General features: G+C 40.8%; 2 protein-coding genes across 7 annotated transcripts in view; one reads left to right on the forward strand and one right to left on the reverse strand.

Moving 5' to 3' along the window:
* ppfia4 (PTPRF interacting protein alpha 4) overlaps positions 1 to 25,835 on the reverse strand; it is a 505,408-nt gene that overhangs the window by 471,668 nt on the left and 7,905 nt on the right. The gene's annotated exons all lie outside the window — the stretch shown is intronic.
* On the forward strand, positions 12,632 to 12,892 carry LOC114647829 (cytochrome c oxidase subunit 6B1-like). The gene has a single exon (XM_051924530.1). The coding sequence runs from the start codon at positions 12,632 to 12,634 to the stop codon at positions 12,890 to 12,892; it is 261 nt and encodes an 86-aa protein (XP_051780490.1).

Raw genomic sequence — 25,835 nt, forward strand, 5'->3', positions numbered from 1 at the left:
TAAAAACAAATCAACAAAATAACATCAGGTATGAAAAACAAAAATTCAAAGACAACAAAAGCAGTAAAACATATAAACATATGTTAATACATCTTATATATAATACGCTACCGTGGCTGTTCATTTGTCTGTCCAGGATTTTAAATCCCCTGTAGCTCACAAACCGTTTGACCTATTGACCTGAAATTTAGTACACATATACTATGTGACGTCAGGTGTCCACTTTCGTGGTGATGATTGACCTCCAAGGTTATTCTTCTTTTTATTTTTATTTTATTTCATTGTAGAATCAACTCTCAGCAGTGGCCAGCAGGGCAGTCGTGCAGATCATGCATATGGGCGCCGTTCTCATCCCTACTACCTTCAACATCACTTCCCCTACCTCTTCATATCTTAAATCATTCTTGAGGAAGATTGAAGACTTAAGTGAAAAATTAAAGAAAACATACTAAGTAATTGCAACACAAACACTAACTTTTATATGTTTTAATGCAAAAAGATGATGACGAAAGAATAGAAGATGCAGGCCGCTAGGGTGGAGAGAAGAAGAGCTGCTCAGGAAGCAGCAAGCGTATCAACCTGTGAGCAAACGAATTTTAAACGTACAGAGAAAGAGGAGGAAAACTTGGAATGCTCAAGTCAAGTGGATTCACTATATGTTATCATGAAGTGCCCAGTTACTGGTAATAAAATAATGTTCTGCAGAGCACATCGATTAAAAAAGACCCAGGACGGTAAACGTGAGTCAAATAACAAGCCAAGTCCATAACCACAAATTCAAGTAGATCTGTTCACCAATCCTAAAATAAAACCTGTGCTTCAAAACACAGAATAGTCATTATACCAAGAAACCAAATATCTAATGTAATCCAAAATCAGATGACCCAGAATCGCCTATCCGAAACTGACCTTTTATGTCGTCACAACAGTGACATCACACATTGCACAGTAACATACTAAACCCTTAAAAACATTTCAGAATCGGCACCAGAAAACAGCAGCACTTACGAAAACCAAGATGGCTCTGGAAAAAGACATCAATACTTATCGACTTTAAAACAAAGCCAAATCAAGGAAATAACATTGCAACTGTAAAAACCATAATTATTAATAACCATAATAACCACAGTTTTAAGTGCAGGAATATCGCTAGAAAACGAAATAAAATAAAGAAACACACAATCGTAACAAAGAAGGCAGTGTTCAAAGGAAAAACATAGAGAAAGGTAAATCGAATGAGTCAATGCTACAATCCTAACAGACCTGTTGTAGATTATACTGTAAGTTTCTAACACCTCTTTCATGAATTTTGAACTCCTTGGCATTTTTGGGTCCAAAGTCAGCTTGAGCGCACCACCTAAAGGCCATACCAGGAGCTTACGACTGAAATACTGTAAGTTTTATAGGTACATAAAATTATCCTTCAAAGACAAGCGAATAAGGTTGATTTGGTGTTTCTTGCATTGCTGAACTGGGCAGGTCACATTGATTGGCGACTCTAAATTGACCACAAGATGACTGAATATACGTGAGTGAGCAAACATGATGATTATGTAGTAATCCCTGAAGGGAAATTGTCTTTTTTCACATGAGCTTTTGGGGTCAGAGCACAGGGTCAGCATTGGTACAGCACCCCAGGAGCAATTATCAGGTTAAGGACCTTGATCAAGAGCCCACCAGAGTAAGATCCCTTCTGGCAGTACTGAGATTTGAACCACCCACCTTCCCGATACCAGCATAGGTCCTTTGCCTCAGAGCCACCTCTGGCACCCCTTCATAGTTGGCTCGTTCTTTATGCCCAGAGGATAGGCTGCGGGTCTCCATGTCATGTTTCGACTACGGTTCCTCCCCTGGCTGGAGTTCAAATCATTCTTTTATGTCTTCTTTGTTCATTTTTGATTCATTTATTGGTATTCATTTTGTTTCTGTTTATTTGTATTTTTCCTTGTATTTTATTTTGTCTGTGTCTCAATGCCTGTGTTAAGTTTCATGAGATTTGAGGAAAAACCAGGTGTCAATCGTCACCAGGAGCTGCCCTCCATCCTATAAATCTAGAGGGTCTCCCCTAGTTCATGGCATTTCATAGAGAATGCACTCTGGAGTCAGAGAGTTCTTGTGTTTCTCATTGCTTTCTACGTTTATGATTGTGGATTTTTTGACCTTCTGCTCATTTTTTTTCGACTATTGTCTGCATTTCATTTTAGGACTGTGTTTGCTTTGAATTGCCTTTGAGTTTAGGTGGCTGCTTTTTGCCTTCGTGCTTCAAGAAGCTTTATTCTAGTTACTGATTGATTTGGGGCAATAAATATTTTATTTACAGGTTTCCTGTATTTGCCCAATTATTAACAGAGTTTTAACAGTTTTACTCCTCTAAAGGGCACTACTGGAAGAGCTTCATGTGACTTACATACTTTGGAACTCCTAGTTCACGATACCCTGTGACCCTGGACTGAAAAAAACAGATTGAAAAAAGAAAGGAAACATCCAGGAAGATTTTGACTTAAAAGTCCATTACAATGATGTTCTTTCACATGTTGGTAAAATGGCTGTCATTTTCTATCTATTCAGACTGTTGGTTGCGTGATCTGAATTTCATTATGCCATTAAGTGTAGTGACAGCACTTTTACTGCAGTTCAGTTTAACATTGTCTGTGAAACAGTTTCTCTCTGATTTTATGTGACTCGCTAGTGGCTTACGCTGGATGGAGACAATAAAGGAAGAGGCAAACTCCTTGTATGCACCTTTCTCCTGATGTGTGCACACTTACATTCTCAAATTCAATCATTCCAACTCAGGGAAGAGGTGGGAGACTATTACGGCAGAATTGAGGGAAAGGCAGAAAAAAAACTTGGGGTGCTACATCATCACGAGGAAGAGATAAAGCATGGAGACAGACAGACAGACAGACAGACAGACAGACAGACAGACAGACAGACAGACAGACAGATAGATAGATAGATAGATAGATAGATAGATAGATAGATAGATAGATAGATAGATAGATAGATAGATAGATAGATAGATAGATAGATAGATAGATAGGTATACAACAGCAGAAAAAAGTCACAAATGTACATATGTCAAGAATGTGTGTTACTTGTCTGCTGCTGAAGTATATTATCATTAGCATTTACAAGCAAATATTAACTTGTTAAATAGAAGAACTAAACAGGAGTAAAATCTAAAATGGTTGCTTCAAAAAAAAAGGAAATTTTGCTTTTTACAAAAGTTCTTTAAATGAATAAATACATAAATAGACTGATAAATAAATAGTATATGATAGATAGACTGACTGACTGACTGACTGACTGACTGACTGACTGACTGACTATGTTCTGAATACACACCAGAATGACTAAAAAGGAAAAAGATATAAAAAAGAAAACAAAGAAAACTTTTGGCTTGTGTTTCAGTGAGGCACTATGCAGGCGTACTGCCGTTTGTATAAAGGGAAGAAGTGTTTCTTGACACAATTCAGCTGAATACGTTGTTGGCTGAAAGTCCTCAGTGTTGGTGTATCAGAGAGAGGATGTGCAGCATTGCAGTTTTGTTTTCATTCTCTCCTTTGCTACGACCTCCAGGGGGCCCAGAGTGTGTCCCATAACTGAGCCTGCCCTTTTAATTAGCTTGTTGATTCGGTGGGCCGCTCTTGAAGTGATGTTACCAGCCCAGCACACTACAGCATAGAAAATCCCACTGGCCATCACAGAGTTATGGAAAATGTTCTGGATGTCACTGCCATATTAAAGGAGCACAGTCTCCTAAGGACAAAGAGCTTGTTCTGCCCTTTCTTCTATAGTTCCTCTGTGTTCCAAGACCAGTCCAACCTGTCATTAATGTGGAACCCCAAATACTTGTAGGAGTGTGTCATTTCTACATCTACAGTATATCCTGAACAATGACCGGACACAGGGGCTCTTTAGTGTAGTGAAAGTCAATAACCATTTCTTTTATTTTCCTAATGTCAAGTTACAGACAATTCTCTTTTTTTTTTTGCATTTTATTAAAATCAAATAACATTCCATACAAGTAAGACAAGTTTAACAAAACTAGGTTAGAAACAAATCAACCCCCACCCATGAGAAAGAGAGCTAGGCCAGCAGAGTAAAACTTCAAACTAGTAAAAAAAAAAAGTAAATAGATAAATGAATAAAAAAGATAGAATAAGAAAGAGGAGAGATCATCTGTTTCCTCATTTTAAATGCTTATTCTAAAATGTTATTGATTAGATTCTGCCAGGTTTTTAAGAAGTTCTACACAGATCCTCTAAGTGAGAATTTGATTTTTTACAGTTTCAAATCGTATATAACATCAGACACCCACTGACTTAAAAGGGGAGAGTTAGGATTCTTCCAGTTACGCAGGACAAGTTTGCGTGCCAAAAGTGTAGTAAAGGCCATCACAGTTTGTTTGTCCTTCTCCACTTTAAGCCCCTCTGTGAGCCCACCAAACACAGCTGTCAATGGATTAAGAGGGATTGTGACCTCAAGGCTGTCTGAAAAGCATTTAAAGATTTTGGTCCAAAATGATGTTAATTTGGCGCAGGTCTAAAACATGTGATCCAGTGAGGCTGGAACTTGATTGCAACGTTCACAGGTTGGATTTTTTTCCCTGGAAACATTTTGGACAATTTTAAACGAGACGGATGTGCTTGATATATCATTTTAAGTTGAATAATTGTATGCTTTGCGCATATGGAGCTCAAGTGAATTCTGTGCATTGCTGCTTTCCACTCCTTTTCTGAGATGTTGAGTTTGAGATCCTTTTCCCACTGTCCTCTGAGATCTTTGAAACGGAGGGACTGTAAAATAGTTTTATATATTACAGAAATGCTGTCTGAGTCCTCAAGACTGACCAATATTTTTTCTGGCATAAAGGGAGGTAGGAAGTGAGGAAAATTGGGCAGGTTCTGTTTAACAAAGTTTCTAATTTGAAGGTAGTGAAAGAAATGTGTTGCTGGAAAGTTATATTTGGAGTGTAATTGTTCATAGGATGCAAAGTGGTTGTCTATGTACAGATCTCTAAGTGATTTAAACCCAAATGTTTTCCAGATATTAAAAACTGTGTACATTTGTGAAGGTAGAAAGAGGTGGTTCTAGTGCAGAGGTGCCACAGATAAAAGCTTCTCTATCTTGAAGTGCTTCCTACATTGGTTCCATATTCTGAGTGAGTGAAGCACAATTGGGTTGTTAGTATATTGGCAATGAGTTGTATTTATTGGGGTACAAAGCAAGGAATATAAAGAAGTACTGCAGGATTTTATTTCTATTGCGGACCAAGCCTGTGTCTGTTCATCCATTTGTGTTCATGTCCAGGTTTTTATAGCTTGTATGTTTGCTGCCCAGTAATGAAATTGAAATTTAGGTAGAGCCATGCCACCTTCTGCTTTAGGTCATTGTAGAGTCACCTTTTGGATACGTGGATGTTTTGAATTCCAAATAAATGAGGCTATGGTTGAATTTAATTTCTTAAAAAATGATTTATTGATGTATATTGGAATGTTTTGAAATAAAAACGAATCTTAGGAAGGATATTCATCTTAACAATGACAATTCTTCCAGCTAATGTGAGATGGAAGGTAGACCATCTATGCACGTCTTGCTTAATTATTTTCATACAGACAGCAAAATTTTGCTGATAAAAAGCTTTATTTTTACTTGTAATGTTTACCCCTAGGTATTCTCTTTGCACCAAGACACAAAGTTCTCCCCCTGACTCCTCTCCTCTGCCTCATCCCCCTTTATCAATACACCCCAAAAGTGCAGAATCATCTCAGAATTTCTGAAAGTGACATGACCTGGTGTTAAATTTATAGTCGGAGTTGTACAGAGTGAAGAAAAAAGCAGACAGGACCGTTCCTTGTGGTGCTCCAGTGTTGCTCAAAGACACAGTCCTTGTGTCTTACAATCTGCGGTCTGCCTGACAGAGGGTCCATTATCCAGGACACCACAGGCTCATCCACCTTCATATTTCTGTGTTTGTCCCTTAACAGGGTGTTTTGTCTCGGTAGAGTAATATTTTACTCTATACTTTCCCCTATTGTATTATTAATATGTAGCCTTTGTCAGAATGCCTCAGTTCTCACAGACAGTTGAGACGCGCGTCCCCTGGTTTAACATAAGCATCTACGATGTACTGTTGGAATAGTTTGCCGCTGGAGTGCAAAATACTAAATGTATTTCTCATTGCTAATCTGTACATGTAAAATTGGCATTGAGTAAGCCTTATTTGCTTGGCAGTTCTTTTATCAGGAACATGTTGTAAATCTTTGTGCCAGCCAATGTCTCCGTAAGGGAATAAAAGTGGGTAAACCATAGGATCGCAATTCATATTGAGCGTGGAAATCTGTTTACAGGAGTTGCCTATGGGATAGATGCAAATGTCCCTTTCGGCAGGCGTTTCGCCATCTTCTCCGACGAAAATCACTGCAATGTCGGGGCATTGTATCAGTAGCTTGCGCTGTGTCAAAAACATACAACTGTCCATATCCTGGAGAGGTAGAAGTGTTAGGGTATAGTGGAGAGATTTGGTGATAAATTTGCCCGTATACTTTAAAACAGTATGGTCTGTGGCCAGGAGGTTGAGTTATCTGTACACCCATGGAAGCAAATGCTAGAGAAGAGTTGTATTCTCAACTGTGTTCATGATCATTTTTAAGGTTTTGAAGTGGAAGCAGGACGAACCAAAAAAAAAATATATATAAGAGATACTTTCTACCCACCTTCCCTTCTACATCTATAACCTCAGGCAATTAGGTGTAGTAAAAGACAAGCAGGAGTTTAGTTATAATTTAAACAATGTATTATTGATAATATTCATAAATAATAACAATATGCAAAGTACATTTGAATATTGGCAACCATACAACCTGATTAAATGTTGATGTGTAGTTTCAGGCGGCACACAGACTTGTTAGTTACTTAAAATGTCTCTAGTTAAGGCATCATTGGTGGTCAGCTTTCTTCAGAACAGGCCGCATGCCTGTCTCAATATGGCTGCCGAGCTGTGCTCTTCGTTGCGTTGTCCTTTTCAGTTCATGCATCAGTTTGGTAAGAGAAAGAGAGTGAGGGATTGAGCAAATTTATAGATCTTCTGTCCAACCCATAGAGCCAATAGGGTGTCATGGTACTTAAAGGCTTCTGATACAAGCCAGTTCCAAACAGCCATACTTCAAACCAATGGGGGATAGAACATCTTCACACCTGCCCCCAAACCATGGGTTAAGGTAAGGCTTGGCAGTTAGGCAGCCTGACTTTCCTCTGAGAGACTTCAGAGAAACTTTAGCCAAACTTGTTAAGGCACTTCCCCCCAACTCTGTCGTAAAATTCAAGGAGACTCAGTTGTGGTGGTGGTGGGGAGTGGGAGGGAGGGGGTTGTAAACATGAATGCTTCTCACTAATGTAACACTAATATTACATTGCTTTGCCTAAATTACAAATAAAGACATACAAAATATTTATCAACTTGTATGCAAAATCTCATATCACAACACAAGGATGACTGGATGGTACTGAAGGCACAGGAGAAATAAAAAAAACATAATCATCACAGTGCCGCCAGCTTTGTCCAGGTGACAATAAGCCTTGTGAAGCAGATAGATAATCACATCCTCCAATCCAGTTCTAGTTTGACAGGCAAACTGCAGAGGGTCCAGGTGGTCTACCACAAGAGGACTCATATAGCCCAGGACCAGCCTCTCTAAGTTCTTCATGACATGAGACGTAAGTGCCACTGGTCTGTGGTCATGAGCACCTTTACATTTCCAAATGTATATAATTAAATGCCCTCTGCTGTGTGCTTTACACAAAGTGAAAGTGCGTTTGAACTTTCAACAGATTCTACAATTCTGTAAAAAAAATATTTGCCCCCATTCCTGGTTTCCTCTATAATTAAACATTTTTAATGTGGAATGCTTCAATGTCTTCATCTAAAATGTTATGTTAGATAAAAGGAAACCCAAATGAACAAATAACATATTTTTCACTTATTTCATTTATCAAATGAAAAAGGTTTTACACTGACTGGCACTGGGTGAAAAAGTAATTGCCCCCTAGTTAAATCAACCCAATTTAAAGGATAATTTGAGTTGGTCGACCACAGACTGGCTTAATTACTGACAGCACCTCTCAGAATAAATGCCAGTTATTCTCACTGTTGCCATAACAGTCAAGCTGTCAAAACAAAGACTACAAAAACATACAATTATATCATTAAAGGATGAGACAAGCCAATACTTCACCTACCTCTCTGGTCAACGCCTCCATCTCTACTATAACGAGCAATGAATTCAGAACAGACTCTTGACACTAACCCAGCCTTCACTTCAGAAATTCCATTATCGTTATCTGCTGTCCTAAACACCTCGTACTTTGACATCCCAAAAGACACAAGCCATTTATGCACACCTAACTTTCTCAATGCTCACCTGACTACAATTCATGGCCCCTCATCCAGATCTACGGATATATAATGAGGAATATTTCTATTCAGTTCATGCTTCTCCAGCATTTGTCTGCTAAGAAAGATCACGTCTGCTTCTCCCTTCCTAAGCATGAAATGAAAATACATTCTGAATCTCACAAGTCTTAATCTTTCTTCAGTATTCTTCAAACTGACAGCATCACTCCTAACTGATCCTTATATAGGCACCCTATAGTGTAGGGCACTAAACCCCCTGCTGTACTCCTTGTAGGCCTGTGACTGTGTAGCTCAGGGGTTTCAAACTCAAGGCCCATGGTCCAGATCCAGCCCTTAGACATTTTCAAAGTGGTCCACTTCATCAGTTTTCAAAACATGTTACACACAGCCCACAATGGCTATTAGTTTTCTCAAAGACCCTCTTTAATACACTACCCCAAATCAGACAAAGTTTGGATGAAATGGAAAATCCAAATTAAAAACAATAAGCAGTGATTCTTAAATGTACTTTGACTTTTATTTCATTGCAAACAGTGTGAACCCAAGACATTTCATGTTTTGTCTGGTCAATTTAAATTCTTTTCCTAATAGACATCCACTCCTGCATTTAAGGTCTGCAACACATTCCAAAAAAAGTCAGGACAGTAAAGCATTCACCACGTTGTAATATCGCCATTCCTTCTCACACTTCAAAGATGTTTATTCACTGAGGATACCAAGCGATGAAGCGTTTTTACGTGTTATTTTGTCCCATTCTTCATGCAAACACATCTTGAGGTGTGCAACAGTACAAGGTCGTCGTTGTCGCATTTTTCATTTCAAAATTCTCCCCACATTCTCTACTGGGGACAGGTGAGGACTCAGGCAGGCCAGTCCAGTACCAGGACCCTCTTCTTCCACAGCCATACCCTTGTGATGTCTGCACAATGTGGGTTTGCATTGTCTGGTTGAAAAATACATGGACGTCCCTGGAAAAGATGTCATCTTGAAGGCAGCATACTGTATGTTGCTCTAAAACCTCAATGTACTTTTCTGCGTTAATGCTGCCATCTTAGAAGTATAAATGACCTTTGCCAAGGGCATTGACATGACCCCATACCATGACAGACCCTGCAGGCTTTTGGTCTTGTTGCTGATCACAGTCTGGATGGTCCTTTTTGTCTTTGGTCTGAAGCACATGCTGTCCATTTCTTCCAAAAAAGAGCTGGAATACTGATTCGTCTGACTACAATACAAATTTGTTTCTACCATGTGATGGTCCATCCAGGATTTCTGCAAGTCCAGAGAAGTTGATGCCACTTCTGGATGTGGTTAACATAAGGCTTCTTTTTTTCACAGTAAAGTCTGAAGTGGCATTTGTGAACATAACTTTGTATTGTAGTGCAGCTTGACAAAGGTTTACCTTGTAATCCCATGTGTTGATATCAGCTATTAATGTGTGACAGTTCTTGATGCTGTGCCTACCGTCTGAGGGATCAGAGATCATGAGTGTTCAGTTTGCATCCTTGCCCTTTACCCACTGAAATTCTTCCGGATTCCTTGAGTCATTTCATGATATTATACACCGTAGAGGAAGACTTATGCAAATCCTTTCCAATCTTTCTTTGAGGAACATTGTTTTTGAACATTTCAATCATTTTTTCACATTTGTTGACAAACTGGAGATCTTCAACCCATCTTTGCTCCTCAAAGACCCAGCCTTTCGAGGATACCAAATCAGGATTACAATCACCTGCTGACATCGCCTGTTTGAAATCATATCATTATTTCATTATTTCACCTCATCACTGGCCCTAATTTGCTCCCATCCCAACTTTTTGTTGGAATGTGTTGCAGGCCTGAAATGCAGAAATGGATTTATATTAACAAATGAAATGAAGTTGACCAGACAAAACATGAAATATCTTGGGTTCATACTGTCTGCAATGAAATAAAAGTCAAAGTACATTTAATAATCACAGCATTTTTTTTTAATTTGCATTTTCCATACCATTCAAACTTTTCTAATTTAGGGTTATACTTTTTTATATATAGATCCATATATGATTTTCATTTACACCCAGTGTCTGAGCAGCACAGCACACCGTAGCTACTAATCTGTAGCTAGAATGGAAACTGGTTGCTCATAATGACCCAGCAAGAAAAAGCGAAAGCAAGGTGACATGTCACACTGCCATAAAGAACTTTAGCATTTTAACATGATGCTAAAGATGTTACAGTCTCAGGAAGAAGATGGTATCTCGATTTCACACACGTTACAGCTGCCACTCCTTTCACTTTTTCATGCAGCTTAGGAGTCAGTGCTGGCCACCCTTTCGCAGATATGTGACGGCTGATACTGCCCAACATGGTGTTCTTCTCTTTTCCGCTGACGCAATTGTTGTATGTGGAGAGAAAATGCATCTGCACTCCCACTTATGTTAAATATCATTGATCTCCATTACTGACCAACCCCAAATGAGGTCTGTTTGCATGATCTATCATTAGCACATTTACAACTATGTGCTCAATCACGACATATCTTAATGTACGTGTAAATGGGTATACTTTGATTTAGCTACAAATTCACGACTGTGTCCAGACTGCCGCTCTAACTCAGCTATCGCAATTTTTTTCATGAATGCTGGTTTCTGTTCCACTTTCCTAACCTCCTACAATATCAAACTAAAGAACACCCGATAAAGACAGGAGATGTGAAGCAGAATATTCAAATAATCAGGGAGTTTCTCATCTGTAAAGAAAATATGACTGCACTTTGTTTTCCTCTAGGGGGCAGTAGCTCCCTGGTTGGAATAAGTTCTTTTTTTAATTGCGGTGTCTTAAATAACCTGAACCTAAATAGATATATTATAAAGAGGCGATATCTCTCCCTTGGTGATATGGCGGTAAGAAATCACATAGAAAAAATAACTTAGCTTTCTTTAATGACGATTTACATGGCATAACAGACGGGAAGCCATGACAAGGTGTTTCACCGAAGTAGGATCTCAATGAATACAGTCTGCCATTTTCGTCGCTGCGCTGGAAGGATTTTCAGGATCGGATGACGTTATCTCCCATCCGTCCATCAGCTTCAAAGGTGTGCCGGGCAATGTTCCAAGGTTTTATACCCTTTCTCCAAGTGCAGGTCCCACTTAGGTAAATGATACCATTCCAAACAAGGACAAGAAGATCCAATGTAATGCTGATTCTGTCACACATAAATAGTACAATGCCCATTTTCGCAGTTGTCTCTTTCTTGTCTTCTAATGCTTGCCTAGCAGTTCTAAATGATGAGCCCCTGTGCTAAATCTGGCCTTGCGTTAGCTGTACATGTGAGTGGATTTATAAAATATTTTTTGTACAGAGCACAGTGACATATTAAACTTATGTACTAATTACATACTTGCTTGGTGATATATTCTAGGTATATGAGTGTTATTTTTGTCCTTCAATAAAAATCAGTTTGACACTCCTAGTGTGCCCCAACACAGCTCTGACTAGTCAGGATAAAGGAGAAAGATGACTGCAGCAATGTACAGAGACATCCTGGATGAAAACCTGCTCCAGAGCGCTCTTGACCTCAGACTGGGGCGACGGTTCATCTTTCAGCAGGACAACGACCCTAAGCACACAGCCAAGATATCAAAGGAGTGGCTTCAGGACAACTCTGTGAATGTCCTTGAGTAGCCCAGCCAGAGCCCAGACTTGAATCCGATTGAACATCTCTGGAGAGATCTTAAAATGGCTGTGCACCGACGCTTCCCATCCAACCTGATGGAGCTTGAGAGGTGCTGCAAAGAGGAATGGGCAAAACTGGCCAAGGATAGGTGTGCCAAGCTTGTGGCATCATATTCAAGAAGACTTGAGGCTGGAATTGCTGCCAAAGGTGCATCGACAAAGTATTGAGCAAAGGCTTGTGAATACTTATGTACATGGGATTTCTCAGTTTTTTTATTTTTAATAAATTTGCAAAAATCTCAAGTAAACTTTTTTCACGTTGTCATTATGGGGTGTTGTGTGTAGAATTCTGAGGAAAAAAATGAATTTAATCCATTTTGGAATAAGGCTGTAACGTAACAAAATGTGGAAAAAGTGATGCGCTGTGAATACTTTCCGGATTCACTGTATGTTATGGATCTGTTCGGAGTTATGAGTATTTTATGTTTTATTGTTGTTTTTGTTCTAGTATTTTAATCTATTAATAGTCTGTTTCCTAGGAATTGAAGATGCATGCCAGACAACATTCAGGAAAAGCTGGCCAAGTACCATACTGCTGTCTTTGATGCAAGGTTCCATAATACAAATCAGATCAAGCATTGCTGGCAGAATTACCTCAATGACCAAAGATGCTTAAAGGCGTTGACAGCCAAAGGAGAACAAGTCACATCCTGTGAGTGGTACCACAAGATGTATAAGTCCATGTGTCCCATATCCCAGGTTACAAAATGGGATGAACATCAGGGGGCTAAAACTTTCCTTGGAAAACTATGAAATACAGTATGTGGCTGTTAACAAATACTCCTGCAAACAAAGGTATATCAGAAATGTTTCCTACCTATTATTTCCTAAAGTTGAAGTAGTGACCCTTCTTTTGAAGTGGCTCAACGTGACACTTTGCTAGAGCTTTTATCGGTAGTTCAAATCATTTCAGTTTAGTTGTTGTTTTGGATGGTTTTTTTTTCATGTCTTAATGTTATTTTTTGTGGTATCATTTATAATTCTACAGTTATGTTCTGCATTTCCTTGTTCTCTGTGGGTGGGCCAAACTGACATCAGAGGTCCTGAGCTCTAGCTGTTCTATAAACATATGTTGAGAAGGCTCAAGAGTAGGAGATCATTCATCTACTGTGGTGTTTATAAATATTGCTATTTATTGTCATTAGATTTTGTGGTTTTCAGATAATTCTTGCTATGTCTTAAGGATTATGTTTATAGGATTTAATTTTGGTAACTTGTTTATTTAGGTTTGGCTTGTGAGGCATCTTTAGTTTGTATCTACTGAGCTTTACTTTGTATTCTTCTGTTTTTGTTAAATCCTTAATTTATCAAAATTTTCCGTTTGCCTTTTTTTATACAAGCATAGGTTTAAGGTCATTCCTCCTCTTGTACGGCTTTTGTAATATATTTTGTACATTTTCTAGTTGTTTTATCAGCTCCCTATTTTGGATCTGCTCCAGCTGAAGTCAGCAGGTGGTATTAGGGGCATGGTTGAGTTCAGGTGAGCCTCTGACGGCCAAACCAGTTAGCTTCCTTGCTTATTTGTGGTGGCCTCACACCCCTTTTTGCCTTGGTGAACACTATACATCATAGCCTTGTGATATTTTGTTCATTATCTTTTGTTGGAATTGTAATACTGTCACAAGTGTGTTGGAGATAGGCAAAGAACAATCTCATGGTACTGTGTAGACATGACAATGTCTCCTCTGTATTTTCTACATCAGATGCAGAACTAAAATTACAAGAGCATGCCTGTCCATGTTATCATTAGGGTGTGTGATATATGGCCGGCCGTTCATCCCGGCCAATACCCCCAGGCTGCCAGGTAGAGCCCTCCCTGCAGCATGGAGGTGCCTCGAATGCCAGCATGGAATCCTGGACAATGCAGTTTTTATTCCCAGCCCTGCTGGATATCATGGGGGCTGCTAGAGGACGCTGCAAGGAGGAACAAAGATTATTTGCCCTACACCCCGGAAGTACGTCTGAGTCACATGGACAAGAGGAATGACGTGCTTCCGGGGTGAAGAAAAAGGATTTTTATCTGACCCGGAAGTGTTCCTAGTCACGTGGACAGAGAGGGAGAAACACTTCCGGGTCAAGGACTTTAAATGACGGTGGGAAATCCTCAAACACTGAGCTGAGCTGGGTGGAAGGGTGGCAACGCGTCTGGGACTGTGGAGGATTAGTTATTGATTATTGTAGTGGATTGTGATTTATATGAGTATTGTGGAGCGTAGGTGCTTTGTGCACTTTATTATTGTCCGAATAAATTTATATTGGACTTTTACCTGGTGTCTGGAGTCAAATCTGAGGGTTCAAGGGAGTGAGAGCGCCCCCTATAGACCACAGGTGTCAAAGTAGCCATCTAGACAGCGGCACACATCCAACACTTAAACACACCTCCATGATGTCATAACACAATGACAATTTTGGGAACGCTACATAAATTTAAATTGAACGAGCAAGTTAAGCCCTATTTGGTCAGAATTAATTTTACACCAGAAGATGGGATAAAGTAATTATTACTGTAGGACTTCTGTAATTTAAGTCCTATCCAAATCGATCACATCAGTAACTTTTTATGGACTGCAAGTTCACATCTAAGTAAAGCTTACAGAGCTTTTTACCTTCTATAAAAATCTGTAAAAAAAATAACCCCAGGTTAAACTAGTCCAGTGTGAACTGACATATCAGTAAAACTGCCATTCGAGTGATTTAGACTGGACTAAAAATGATAAAACATTTTCCAGTAGTAATTACTTTGCCCAGTGCCTGGAGAAAAAAAGTACTGGTACTCCTTGTTGTCTGTGCTCAATACCAGGGGGGTATAGGCAATTTATATCAAAATGCTGGGGGATGGGGTCCCCCAGCAAGGTGTGAACAGGTATATTATTGTTAAAAAAAGGGCTGCTAATGTGGTCGAAACTGATGGTACGTTCCAGTACACATACATTAACTACCAGAACTAATAAGACACGAACAGGGAAATGCTGATACACAGTACCAGTGTGTGTCGGCCCACTTAAAGTATTGACTTCATCCCACCTCCTGATGTAAAACTAATGTCATCTAAATAAAGCTTAAAAAGTAATGTTAGCACGATACATTACAATGAATAATGGATTATATTCTTAAACATACCTGGAAAGTCAACTCAGGCCCATAACCAAACCAAGGATTTATTAGCAGCAACGTGGGCCTTTATTGCTGTAGAACAGACAACAGTAATTTGTCCTTCTATGGGTATCTGAATAGGTACGAAAGTGTACTGTGTTAGGGTCACCATGCCATGGTGCACCCCACACTCAGTTGGATGGCTGACCCCCTAGTAGTTCATGTTCTGGTCAAAGACTTGGAAAATGCAGCTTAAAATAAAAAGAGTGCAAAATGCTAAACGTGGGCAAAAGGAACATCAATTATATATACAAAGTTTGTCCGGAAAGTATCCAGCCACGTAATATAAAAAATTGATACATTTCTTGAAGAAGATACAAGATACAAGAAACAGTGTACATACTGTAGAACAATGACGCCTCAGTCCCCTTCAAATTAGACACCTTGGTACTCACACAGTTCTCCCAGCGTCTCTTCCACTGTTCAAAACACTCTGCAAAATCCTTTGTTGGAATCGCCATCAGCTGCCTCGTCGTATTTTCCTAAATCTCACCGACAGTCTGATATTTCTTCCCTTTCAAAGGTGATTTTAGTTTGGGGAAAAGCCAGAAGTCCAGAACATGGATCACTTTCAACAAATTCTCGGCCATCTTTGAAGTGTTTGTGTCACACTTTTATTTGCGGTGCACTCATTGCATCATCCCCGAAAGCCTTCTGAATCATCCGAATAGTTTCCGGAATAATTTTGAATGCAACAGCCACACAGTACACGTGCTCACTCAATGGCGTCTAGCTCCCTCACTGACTAGTCCAGTGAAGTCGTCATTGTTCACGCATGTGCATTCCAGTCCAATCTCCTTGGCTGCCAAGATACATTGATGCCACGCAAACCGTTCTTGTTATATTAACAATGGCTGGACTTTTTCCAGATGGACATCGTATAGGATGGGGGACACTGTAATACAGGAAGCAACTTCTGAAAAGGATTTGGGGGTTTATGTTGACACATTTTTTATCGACTAAGCAATGTACAGAAGCCATTAAAAAGGCAAATAAAATGTTAAGTTATATCATATAAACTGTTGAATATAAGTCAAAGGATGTTATGCTCAAACTATGCACTAGTGAGACCACATCTGGAGTATTGTGTGCAGTTCTGGTCACCACACTACAAGAAAGACATAGCAGCACTTGAAGTCATTCAGGGGAGAGCAACCAAGTGCACCCCAGGACTTAAGGACATGTTCCACTGTGACAGACTCAAAGAATTAAACCTGTTTAGTCTCGAGCAGAGGAGACTGCATGGGGACCTCATCCAGGTATTTAAAATCCTCAAAGGCATTGATCAAGTAATGGTGGAGAGCATGCGCTGATAGCACGTTGCCACACCAACAACGCAACGAATCATCCTGGTATGCAAACTAGTAGTGCAGTGTCTTACACAAATCTAGAGTCTGGAACTGATATGCCAGGCCAGGGTGGTATTAGTGTACATTTTGCATGTGCTGCCCGGGTGCTCCAGTTTTCCTCTTAGTTTCCAAAAATGTCCATATTAGGCTAATTCAGATAGAGAGAGAGGAGAGGTTGGCAGCATACACTAATAGAGTGCATTGTTGACCCACCACATGACAAACCACCTCGGGTTGCCAGATTAGGACCCAAGTGCAAGCCATCCAACGGGTGATACCTCAGCACCACACTAGTTCAGATGGAATGGAACCAGGGTGAAGTAACATAGCTAGTAAATAAATATTTTAACATTATAACAACAAATACCAGAATTACTAAAAGATGGTTAGAAAAGCCAAGCAAAATGACACCTTTTATTGGCTAAGTAAAAAGATTACAATATGCAAGCTTTCGAGGCAACTCTTTTTAGTTAGCCAATAAAGGAGATGCCTCGAAAGCTTGCATATTGTAATCTTTTTAGTTAGTCAATAAAAGGTGTCATTTTGCTTGGCTTTTCTCTACATTCATAATGGCTAATATGGTACAACACCCTAGTAATAAAAGATGGTTAGAAACACATTAGAACAATCGTGGTGAAAAATTTGAAGAGTCAGTGGTTTAGTGAAGAAACAAAATTGTTAATAAATGTATGAGTTGATTAATCGGAAGGTTCATAAAGCAAATACACGATATTTGATGAAACAGCTAATGTTAATGCTATACCCAAAAATGCAACATTAGAGACAATCATTTTTACGGTGGCTGGAGTGCCAGTCCTGCCACTAACTCCCAAGTTTTCCCTGCAGGATGGATCAAGTAGGTCCAGCGATATTCTTTCAGATTAAGAATGAATCACATAATCAAGACCATCAGTGGAAATTAAGGGAAAGTGCATTTAAGATGGCGGCACGGTGGCACAGTGGTAGTGCTGCTGCCTCGCAGTTAGGAGACCCGGGTTTGCTTCCCAGGTCCTCCCTGCGTGGAGTTTGCATGTTCTCCCCGTGTCTGTGAGGCTTTCCTCCGGGTGTTTTGGTTTCCTCCCACAGTCCAAAGACATTCAGTTTAGGTGGATTGGCGATTCTAAATTGGCCCTGGTGTGTTTGTGTGTGTCCTGTGGTGGGTTGGCACCCTGCCCAGGATTGGTTCCTGCCTTGTGCCCTGAGTTGGCTGGGATTGGCTCCAGCAGACCCCTGTGACCCTGTGTTCGGATTCAGCGGGTTGGAAAATGGATGGATGCATTTAAGACTGAAGCCAGGAAACATTTCTTAACGCTAAGACTTATGGAACTCTGGAACAAACTACCAAGACATGGAGTTGAAGCAGAAACCTTGACAACCTTAACAAAGAATCTGGATGAGATATAGAGACAGCTTAGCTATTAGCTAAACAATCAGGCTTGATTGACTAAATGGTCTCTTCTTGATTGGCAAATTTCTCATGTACGTTATGTAGCAAGAATGGACACAGTGGTGAGTGAGAGATTTAAACACAAATCTTTATGTGAAAGGTATAAAAGTGTATAAAGTTTATTGCGCAGATTGGCAAATAAATAAAGTAACCAGGTCAATAAAAAAATCACTAAAAAGTTCAAATCAGCTTAAAAGAATAAAATGGGTAAAATCCAGTGGAATGTTAAAATCATAAATCATCTGTACATCTTCTTTAGATTGAGGCTCTTTTTAAAATTAATTAACCATCGCAGTAGAGTACATACAGCAGGTACACTGACCCCAGAAGAGGCAACCCGTAATGAGCATAACTAGGACTCCGTCCCCCATTGTTAGCACAAGGTATGTGCCCTCCAATGCTTTATTCAGCTCTGCTTCACTTTGACCTCAAGGTATTTTAACAGCCATCTTTCACTCTGCTATGTTGCAGCAAAGCCCATGCAAACCTCACCTCAATACGCTCTGCCGACAAAGGGTAGTCCCAGAAGCTGTCACTTCCACCGACACCATCTCTCAGTGGCCAGACGCACCTCACAACTTGCCCATCGTATTACCTGAGGTGCTCTGCTCATCCCTCTTCACCACCTGTAGTCATAGTCTAGCAGTGCCTCAACTCACCAAATACTGCTACTGTCTTCATGTCATTTTTTTTTTTTTACTTTTGCCAGGCTGGGGTGGTATTAGTGTACAATTCGCATGTGCTGCCCGGTTGCTCCAGTTTTCCTCTTAGTTCCCAAAAATGACCATGTCAGGCTAATTGAGAGAGAGAAAGGAGAGACTGGGAGCATGCGCTGATGCAGTGCATTGCCGGACCCCCCACATGACAAACCACCTTGGGTTGCCAGATTAGGACCCGACTGCAGCCATGCAACAGGTGACAGCTTAGCACCACACCAGTTCAGAAGGGATGGAACAGTGTGAGGTTTTTTACAGTGGCTGGAGTGCCAGTTCTGCCACTAACTCCCAAGTTTTCCCTGCAAGTTGGATCAGGTAGGTCCAGCAATGCATCTTCTTTAGATTGAGGCTCCTTTCGCGGCTTCACTCCATCGCGGATTTTATATGTAAGCATATTTAAATATATATCGCGGATTTTTTGCTGGTTCGCGGATTTCTGCGGACAATGGGTCTTTTAATTTCTGGTACATGCTTCCTCAGTTGGTTTGCCCAGTTGATTTCATACAAGGGACGCTATTGGCAGATGGCTGAGAGGCTACCCAGCTTACTTTTCTCTCTGTCTTGCGCTGACTTTCTCTGATCCTGACGTAGGGGGATTGAGCAGGGGGGCTGTTCGCACACCTAGACGATACGGATGCTTGTCTAAAAATGCTGAAAGATTATCTTCACGTTGCTATCTTTTGTGCAGCTGCTTCCTGAAGGACATGCTGCACGGTGCTTCGCATACTTAAAAGCTCGAAGGGCACGTATTGATTTTTATTTGAAAAACAAACTCTGACTCTCTCTCTCTCTCTCTCTCTCTCTCTCTCTCTCTCTCTCCCTGCTCCTGACGGAGGGGGTGTGAGCTGCCGCCTTCAACAGCTTTGTGCCGCGGTGCTTCGCATACATAAAGCCAAACAGCCCTATTGATTTGTTTGCTTTTCTCTATCTCTGTGACATGATCTGCTCCTGACGCACACTCCTTTGAAGAGGAAGATATGTTTGCATTCTTTTAATTGTGAGACGGAACTGTCATCTCTGTCTTGTCATGGAGCACAGTTTAAACTTTTGAAAAAGAGACAAATGTTTGTTTGCAGTGTTTGAATAACGTTCCTGTCTCTCTACAACCTCCTGTGTTTCTGCGCAAATCTGTGACCCAAGCATGACAATATAAAAATAACCATATAAACATATGGTTTCTACTTCGCGGATTTTCTTATTTCGCAGGTGGCTCTGGAACGCAACCCCCGCGATGGAGGAGGGATTACTGTATTCTTTCAGCTTAAGAGTGAATCACACACTTAAGACCATCAGTGGAAGTTAAGGGGAAGTGCATTTAAGACAGAAGCCAGGAAACTTTTCTTGATGCTAAGACTTAAGGAACTTTGGAACAAACTACTGAGACATGGAGTTGAAGCAGAAACCTTGACAACCTTTACAAAGAATCTGGATGAGATATTGGGACAGCTTAGCTATTAGCTAAACAAACAGGCTTAATGGACTGAATGGTCTCTTCTTGATTGGCAAACCTCTTATGTTTGTTATGTAGCAAGAATGGACACAGTGGTGAGTGAGATATATAAACACAAACCTTTAAAGTGTATAAAGTTTATTGCACAGGTTGGCAAATAAATACAGTAACCAGGTCATTAAAAAATATCACTAAATTGTTCAAATCAGCTTAAAAGAATAAAACAGGTAAAATCCAGTGGAGTATTAAAATCATTTATCATCTGTACGTTTTCTTTAGATTGAGGCTCTTTTTAAAATTAATTAACCATCGTAGTAGAGTACATACAGCAGGTACACTGACCCCAGAAGAGGCAACCCGTAACGAGCATAACTAGGACTCTGTCCCCCATTGTTAGCACAAGGTATGTGCCCTCCAATGCTTTATTCAGCTCTGCTGCACTTTGACCCCAAGGTATTTTTAACAGCCGTCTTTCACTCTGCTATGTGGCAGCGAAGCCCCTGCAACCTCACCTCACCACGGGTAGTCCCAGCAGCCATAACTTCCACCGACATCAGCTCTCGGTGGCCAGACGCACCTCACGACTTGTCCATCGTATTACCTGAGGTGCTCTACTCATCCCTCTTAACGACCGATAGTCATATCACGGTCTTGTAGCGCCTCAACTCATTAAACACTGCTACTGCTGCATGTCATTTGTTTGATTTACACTTAGGGAAAGCAATGATCATATCAGTGGAGTATTTTGTGGGAAGTGCTACAAGAAAATGAGGTTCTGGGACCATTACATCATTCCATTTGGTAGTGCAGTGTCTTATACCTTTAGAGTCTGGAACTGACATGCCAGGCCAAGTGAATTATTAATGTACAGGTTGCATGTAATGTCTGGGTGCTCCAGTTTTCCTCTTAGTTCCCAAAAATGTCCATGTTAGGCTAATTGGTAACTCATTAATTGAGTGGGAATTGTGATGGGCAGGAACCTTCGCCAGGGTTGTGCCCAGTCCTTCCACAATAAGCACCAATTCCCCCCCAACCCTCAGATGTTTAAGTAGGTTATATAATGAACAACTGAGTTGAGTTTGCATTCTTAGTGTTAAGTCATAAACTGTGACTGTCATTCGACCCTTTGCCATGGGAAACTGTGTCAATTTTGAAGGTTAAAAGCTTCATCTTCAGCCAGTATATCTGCCAATAGGGAAGTGAGACTTTTTTTATGCGACTGAGGAGCTTCAGCACATGATGATTCTTAATTTAACCCTTCTATTTATATACGCACCCACACATACAGTATAAATATATATATATATATACACACACACACATACACACACACACACACACACACTGTCAGGCTATGTGAACCACTCTGTGTTGCACAGCATGTTTACAGTTCATCACTTAGTCACTGCAAATATGGCATTTTTCCAGTCTTTTCTGTTACTCCAAGTCTGAAGTGATTAACTCTATATACAGTATATAGAGCTGTACACATAAATATGCTAAATTACATCAGAAAGACTGTAAATAACAAAAGAAATCTACTTCTTATGAAATGATTGTTTGATCCTCTTTCTATGCTTTCATTTTCTGAACCTGTTTAATCCAATTTGAAAGTCCTGGAAGCACTGAGCGCAAGGTAGTAACCAGTTCCAGACAGGCTGTAAGCCCACAATAGAACACAATCACACACACTCTTATCTATATTACTAAACCACAGTTAATTTATGTACGGCGGACGCACCGAGGCACATGCGCACTGCGGCGCGGTGCCCCAGAGTCAAACGCAGCGGCTTCCCAGAGTCAGTGGGTGGCGCCCAAACAACACAACCTGTAAACTACGACCTGTAAACGAGCCCGTATGGATATAAACAATGAACGAAGGCACCCACACAAAGAAACCGCTTTAGTTCAAATAGGGTTATTGATTTAAATGGAAACTTTACCATGCCTACGACCTGTGAATTAAACCTGAGGTGAAGCGTGCACGCCAGTTTGTACAGCTGCCCGGACGCGACCGCCCACACCACTGCATGAAGAAAACCAATAACAGAAGCGCGTTGAAATGAACTGTCCCAGGACGCACCCACCCTCCATGATATTTCATCACGCAGCGGCTTCCCACCGAGGCGCCTACATTCTGCACCGTGGCGCACGCCCCAGAGTCAAACGCAGCGGCTTCCCAGAGTCAGTAAGCTTCCCAGACTCCGTGGCTGGCACACGAACACCACAACCTGTACACTAAACTTGCTGTGCTCAACTCTGCCGGCCGTCGGTGTCAGCAAAGGCAACGGAATCACGTCTCCACAAAACGAAACCGCCTTAGTACAGATATGCTTATTTAATTAAATGACATTTCCCCAGACGCACCCACCCTCCATGATATGTCATCCATCCAAATATCGGACGGAACAGAAACTGATTGCCATTCTTGGTTTTACGATTCTCTAGAGAATCGCTGGCTTACTTGTAATGGGAATAATATGAGTATCTTCCATCCATCCAACCATTAACCAGCCCGCTAAATCCTAACCACAGGGTCATGGGGGTCTGCTGGAGCCAAACCCAGCCAACACAGCAAACCCTGGGCAGGGCGCCAGCCCACCACAGAGCACGTACACACACACACACATACACCAAGCACACACTAGGGACAATTTAGAATCGCCAATGCACCTAACCTGCATGTCTTTGGACTGTGGGAGGAAACCAGAGCACCTGGAAGAAACCCAAGCAGACACGGGGAGAACATGCAAACTCCACACAGGGAGGACCCGGGAATGAGTATCTTTATAATGTGAAAAAAAAAAACAGAAGACACCAAGAAAAATGTACTTACGCCATATTTACACAACCAGATCTCGATGTTGTAATCGGAACTGGTGAAGAAATCCAGTCCAAAGCCTGTACTCTTTATGATGCCCGGTCTAAACGTGGTCTGAGAGTTCATGAGCACATTCAGCTTATCCGGCATGTACAGAGTGCATGTGCATTGTGACATAGTGAGGCAGGTTAGTCACAAGCATAGATCCCCACATGTTTTATCTGCTGGTGCTCTTCAGTTATGAAAATTTTAGAAGCACAGCTTGTTTTCTAAATATGGTGAGTCAGCTCAAAAGAGCTATGGCCCTGTATGCCTTAGTACTTTCTGCCATGATTGTCTCTAATGTCGCATTCTTGGGTATAGCATTAGCATTAGCTATTTCATCAAATATCATGCATTTGCTTTATGAACCTTCCAAATTAATCAACTCATACATTTATTAACAATTTTGTTTCTTCACAGCACCACTGACTATTCAATTCTTTCACCACGATTGTTCTAATGTGTTTCTAACCATCTTTTAGTAATTCTGGTATTTGTTGTTATAATGTTAAAATATTTATTTACTAGCTATGTTACTTCACACTGGTTCCATTCCATCTGAGCTAGTGTGGTGCTGAAGTGTCACCTGTTGCATGGTTGCACTCGGGTCCTAACCTGGGGTCCTGAGTTGGTTTGTCGTGTGGTGGATGCGGCAATGCACTGTATCAGCTAACCTCTCTCTTTCTCTCTCTCTCGATGTTACTTGGCAAAGACAGGTAATAGAAAAAATTTTAAAATATTTGATATCGGGCGGCACGGAGGCGCAGTGGTAGCGCTGCTGCCCTGCAGTAAGGAGACCTCGGTTCGCTTCCCGGGTCCTCCCGGAGTGGAGTTTGAATGTTCTCGGCGTGGGTTTCCTCCGGGTGATCCGGTTTGCTCCCACAGTCCAAAAACATGCAGGTTAGGTGCATTGGCAATCCTAAATTGTCCTGTGTGTATGCCCTGCCTGGGGTTTGTTTCTGCCTTGCGTCCTGTGTTGGCTGGGATTGGCTCCAGCAGACCCCCGTGTTAGGATATAGCGGGTTGAGCAATGACTGACTGACATATTTTATATCTCTTGCCTTATGTATACCCTCAGATGACTGACATATTTTATATCTCTTGCCTTATGTATACCCTCAGCGTTCCTCTTATGCATTTCTTTGATATTCTCATGTGTCTCAACCTCTCTTGTCTGGTGTTTCCTCTCTCCATTGCCTTCCCATAAAGTCTGCTCCTCAGACTCTATCATTCTGAGGTGCGTTGCTTACCTCCTCTCCACTTTTTGACTTCCTCCTTGTGTGGATAGCACTTTGAGTACTGAGAAAAGCACTATATAAATGTAATGAATTATTATTATCATTATTACCAGCAAAGGTAAATGAGCCCCCATTACCCATTGCTGTAAAAATGTCTCATGTTAAAAGGCATCTATCAGGGTTCCTCCTTTTCCTTTCCTCTGTATCCTCAAGAGTCTCAAGCTTCCTTGCCAGACACTTCCTATCTTTGTTATGTTTGACTGAGAAACCAGCCAAGCTGACCAATCAGGCTAAAGTCAAACTGACCAATCAGATTGCTCAGAGGGACCAGATATACGCAGAGACATTAGCATTTTACCAAATAAGCTAAAAAATGTAATTTCCCCTTGGGACAAATGAAGTGATATCTATCTATCTATCTATCTATCTATCTATCTATCTATCTATCTATCTATCTATCTATCTATCTATGCACAAAAATGGCCACATCCTTGATTGAAAATTCAATCCAATTGCCATAAATCAGATCAAATATGGGAGATCGAAACTGAATTGGAATTTATATACTATATACGAAAGAGGCCTGTATCTAATCTCAAAAACAAATACCATATAGTTTTGGTTGTTTACACTAAAATCAATTTTGTGTCAAGTACAGTATGTAGAAAAAACTCAGGATTATGTCACATTAGGTTAGGGTAAATATAGTGTTTGACACTGGAAGAATTTGCAAACTGCCCACAAATAGGCACCAAAGTGGGATTCAAGATCAATCTCCTATAGGTAACTAGTTGCTGTATGCCATTTCTTGAAAAGTTTTTATATAAACTGATATAACAATATGCTTAGGGAATACAAAAGTAGCCACCTCACTAACAGATTTAGCACACTCGTTTTGATGCAACTTGGACACATTATCAGTGGATCATCGGGTGTTTTGAGTCACCCTTCCTCAGGTGACCCACCCGTGGGGTAATCAGGCCCCGACTTATGTTTAAATAGCTTGTGTAGGCTACGGATCCCCCCCAAACCCCCAATTTGATCCACAGCCATCACAACATTTTCTCTGTGATATCTGTGATTTTTGTAATGGCAGCCTTGCTGTGCTGTCCCACAATTCCAAAGGAGCTAGAGTACCCTTTAGAAATATTGGACTGCCAAGCCTCTACACCCAACCTCAATGGGCTCACACCAGGCCCTCCAGTCCCTGCTTCAGTATTCACCTACAAGCTCTGTATACCTGGCCCTCTTCCTCTTGAAGGTTTACGATGGTCCAATGGAAGAGTCAATTCCAGCAGGACCACTGGTTTTGTTGTCTCTGACATCTGGACCTTGTCTGGTCTGAGTCTGGGCTCTGTGATGGTGTCTGGGTGTTCTGAGCTGTTTCTCTATGTCAGCCATCAGTTGCTAGTCTCATTAACTGACCAACCTATAAATTTCTTATTTTGCTGTGTAATACTAAGCTGCATACATTTAAAAT

This window comes from Erpetoichthys calabaricus, chromosome 3 (assembly GCF_900747795.2).
Source record: "Erpetoichthys calabaricus chromosome 3, fErpCal1.3, whole genome shotgun sequence".
NCBI lineage: Eukaryota > Metazoa > Chordata > Cladistia > Polypteriformes > Polypteridae > Erpetoichthys > Erpetoichthys calabaricus.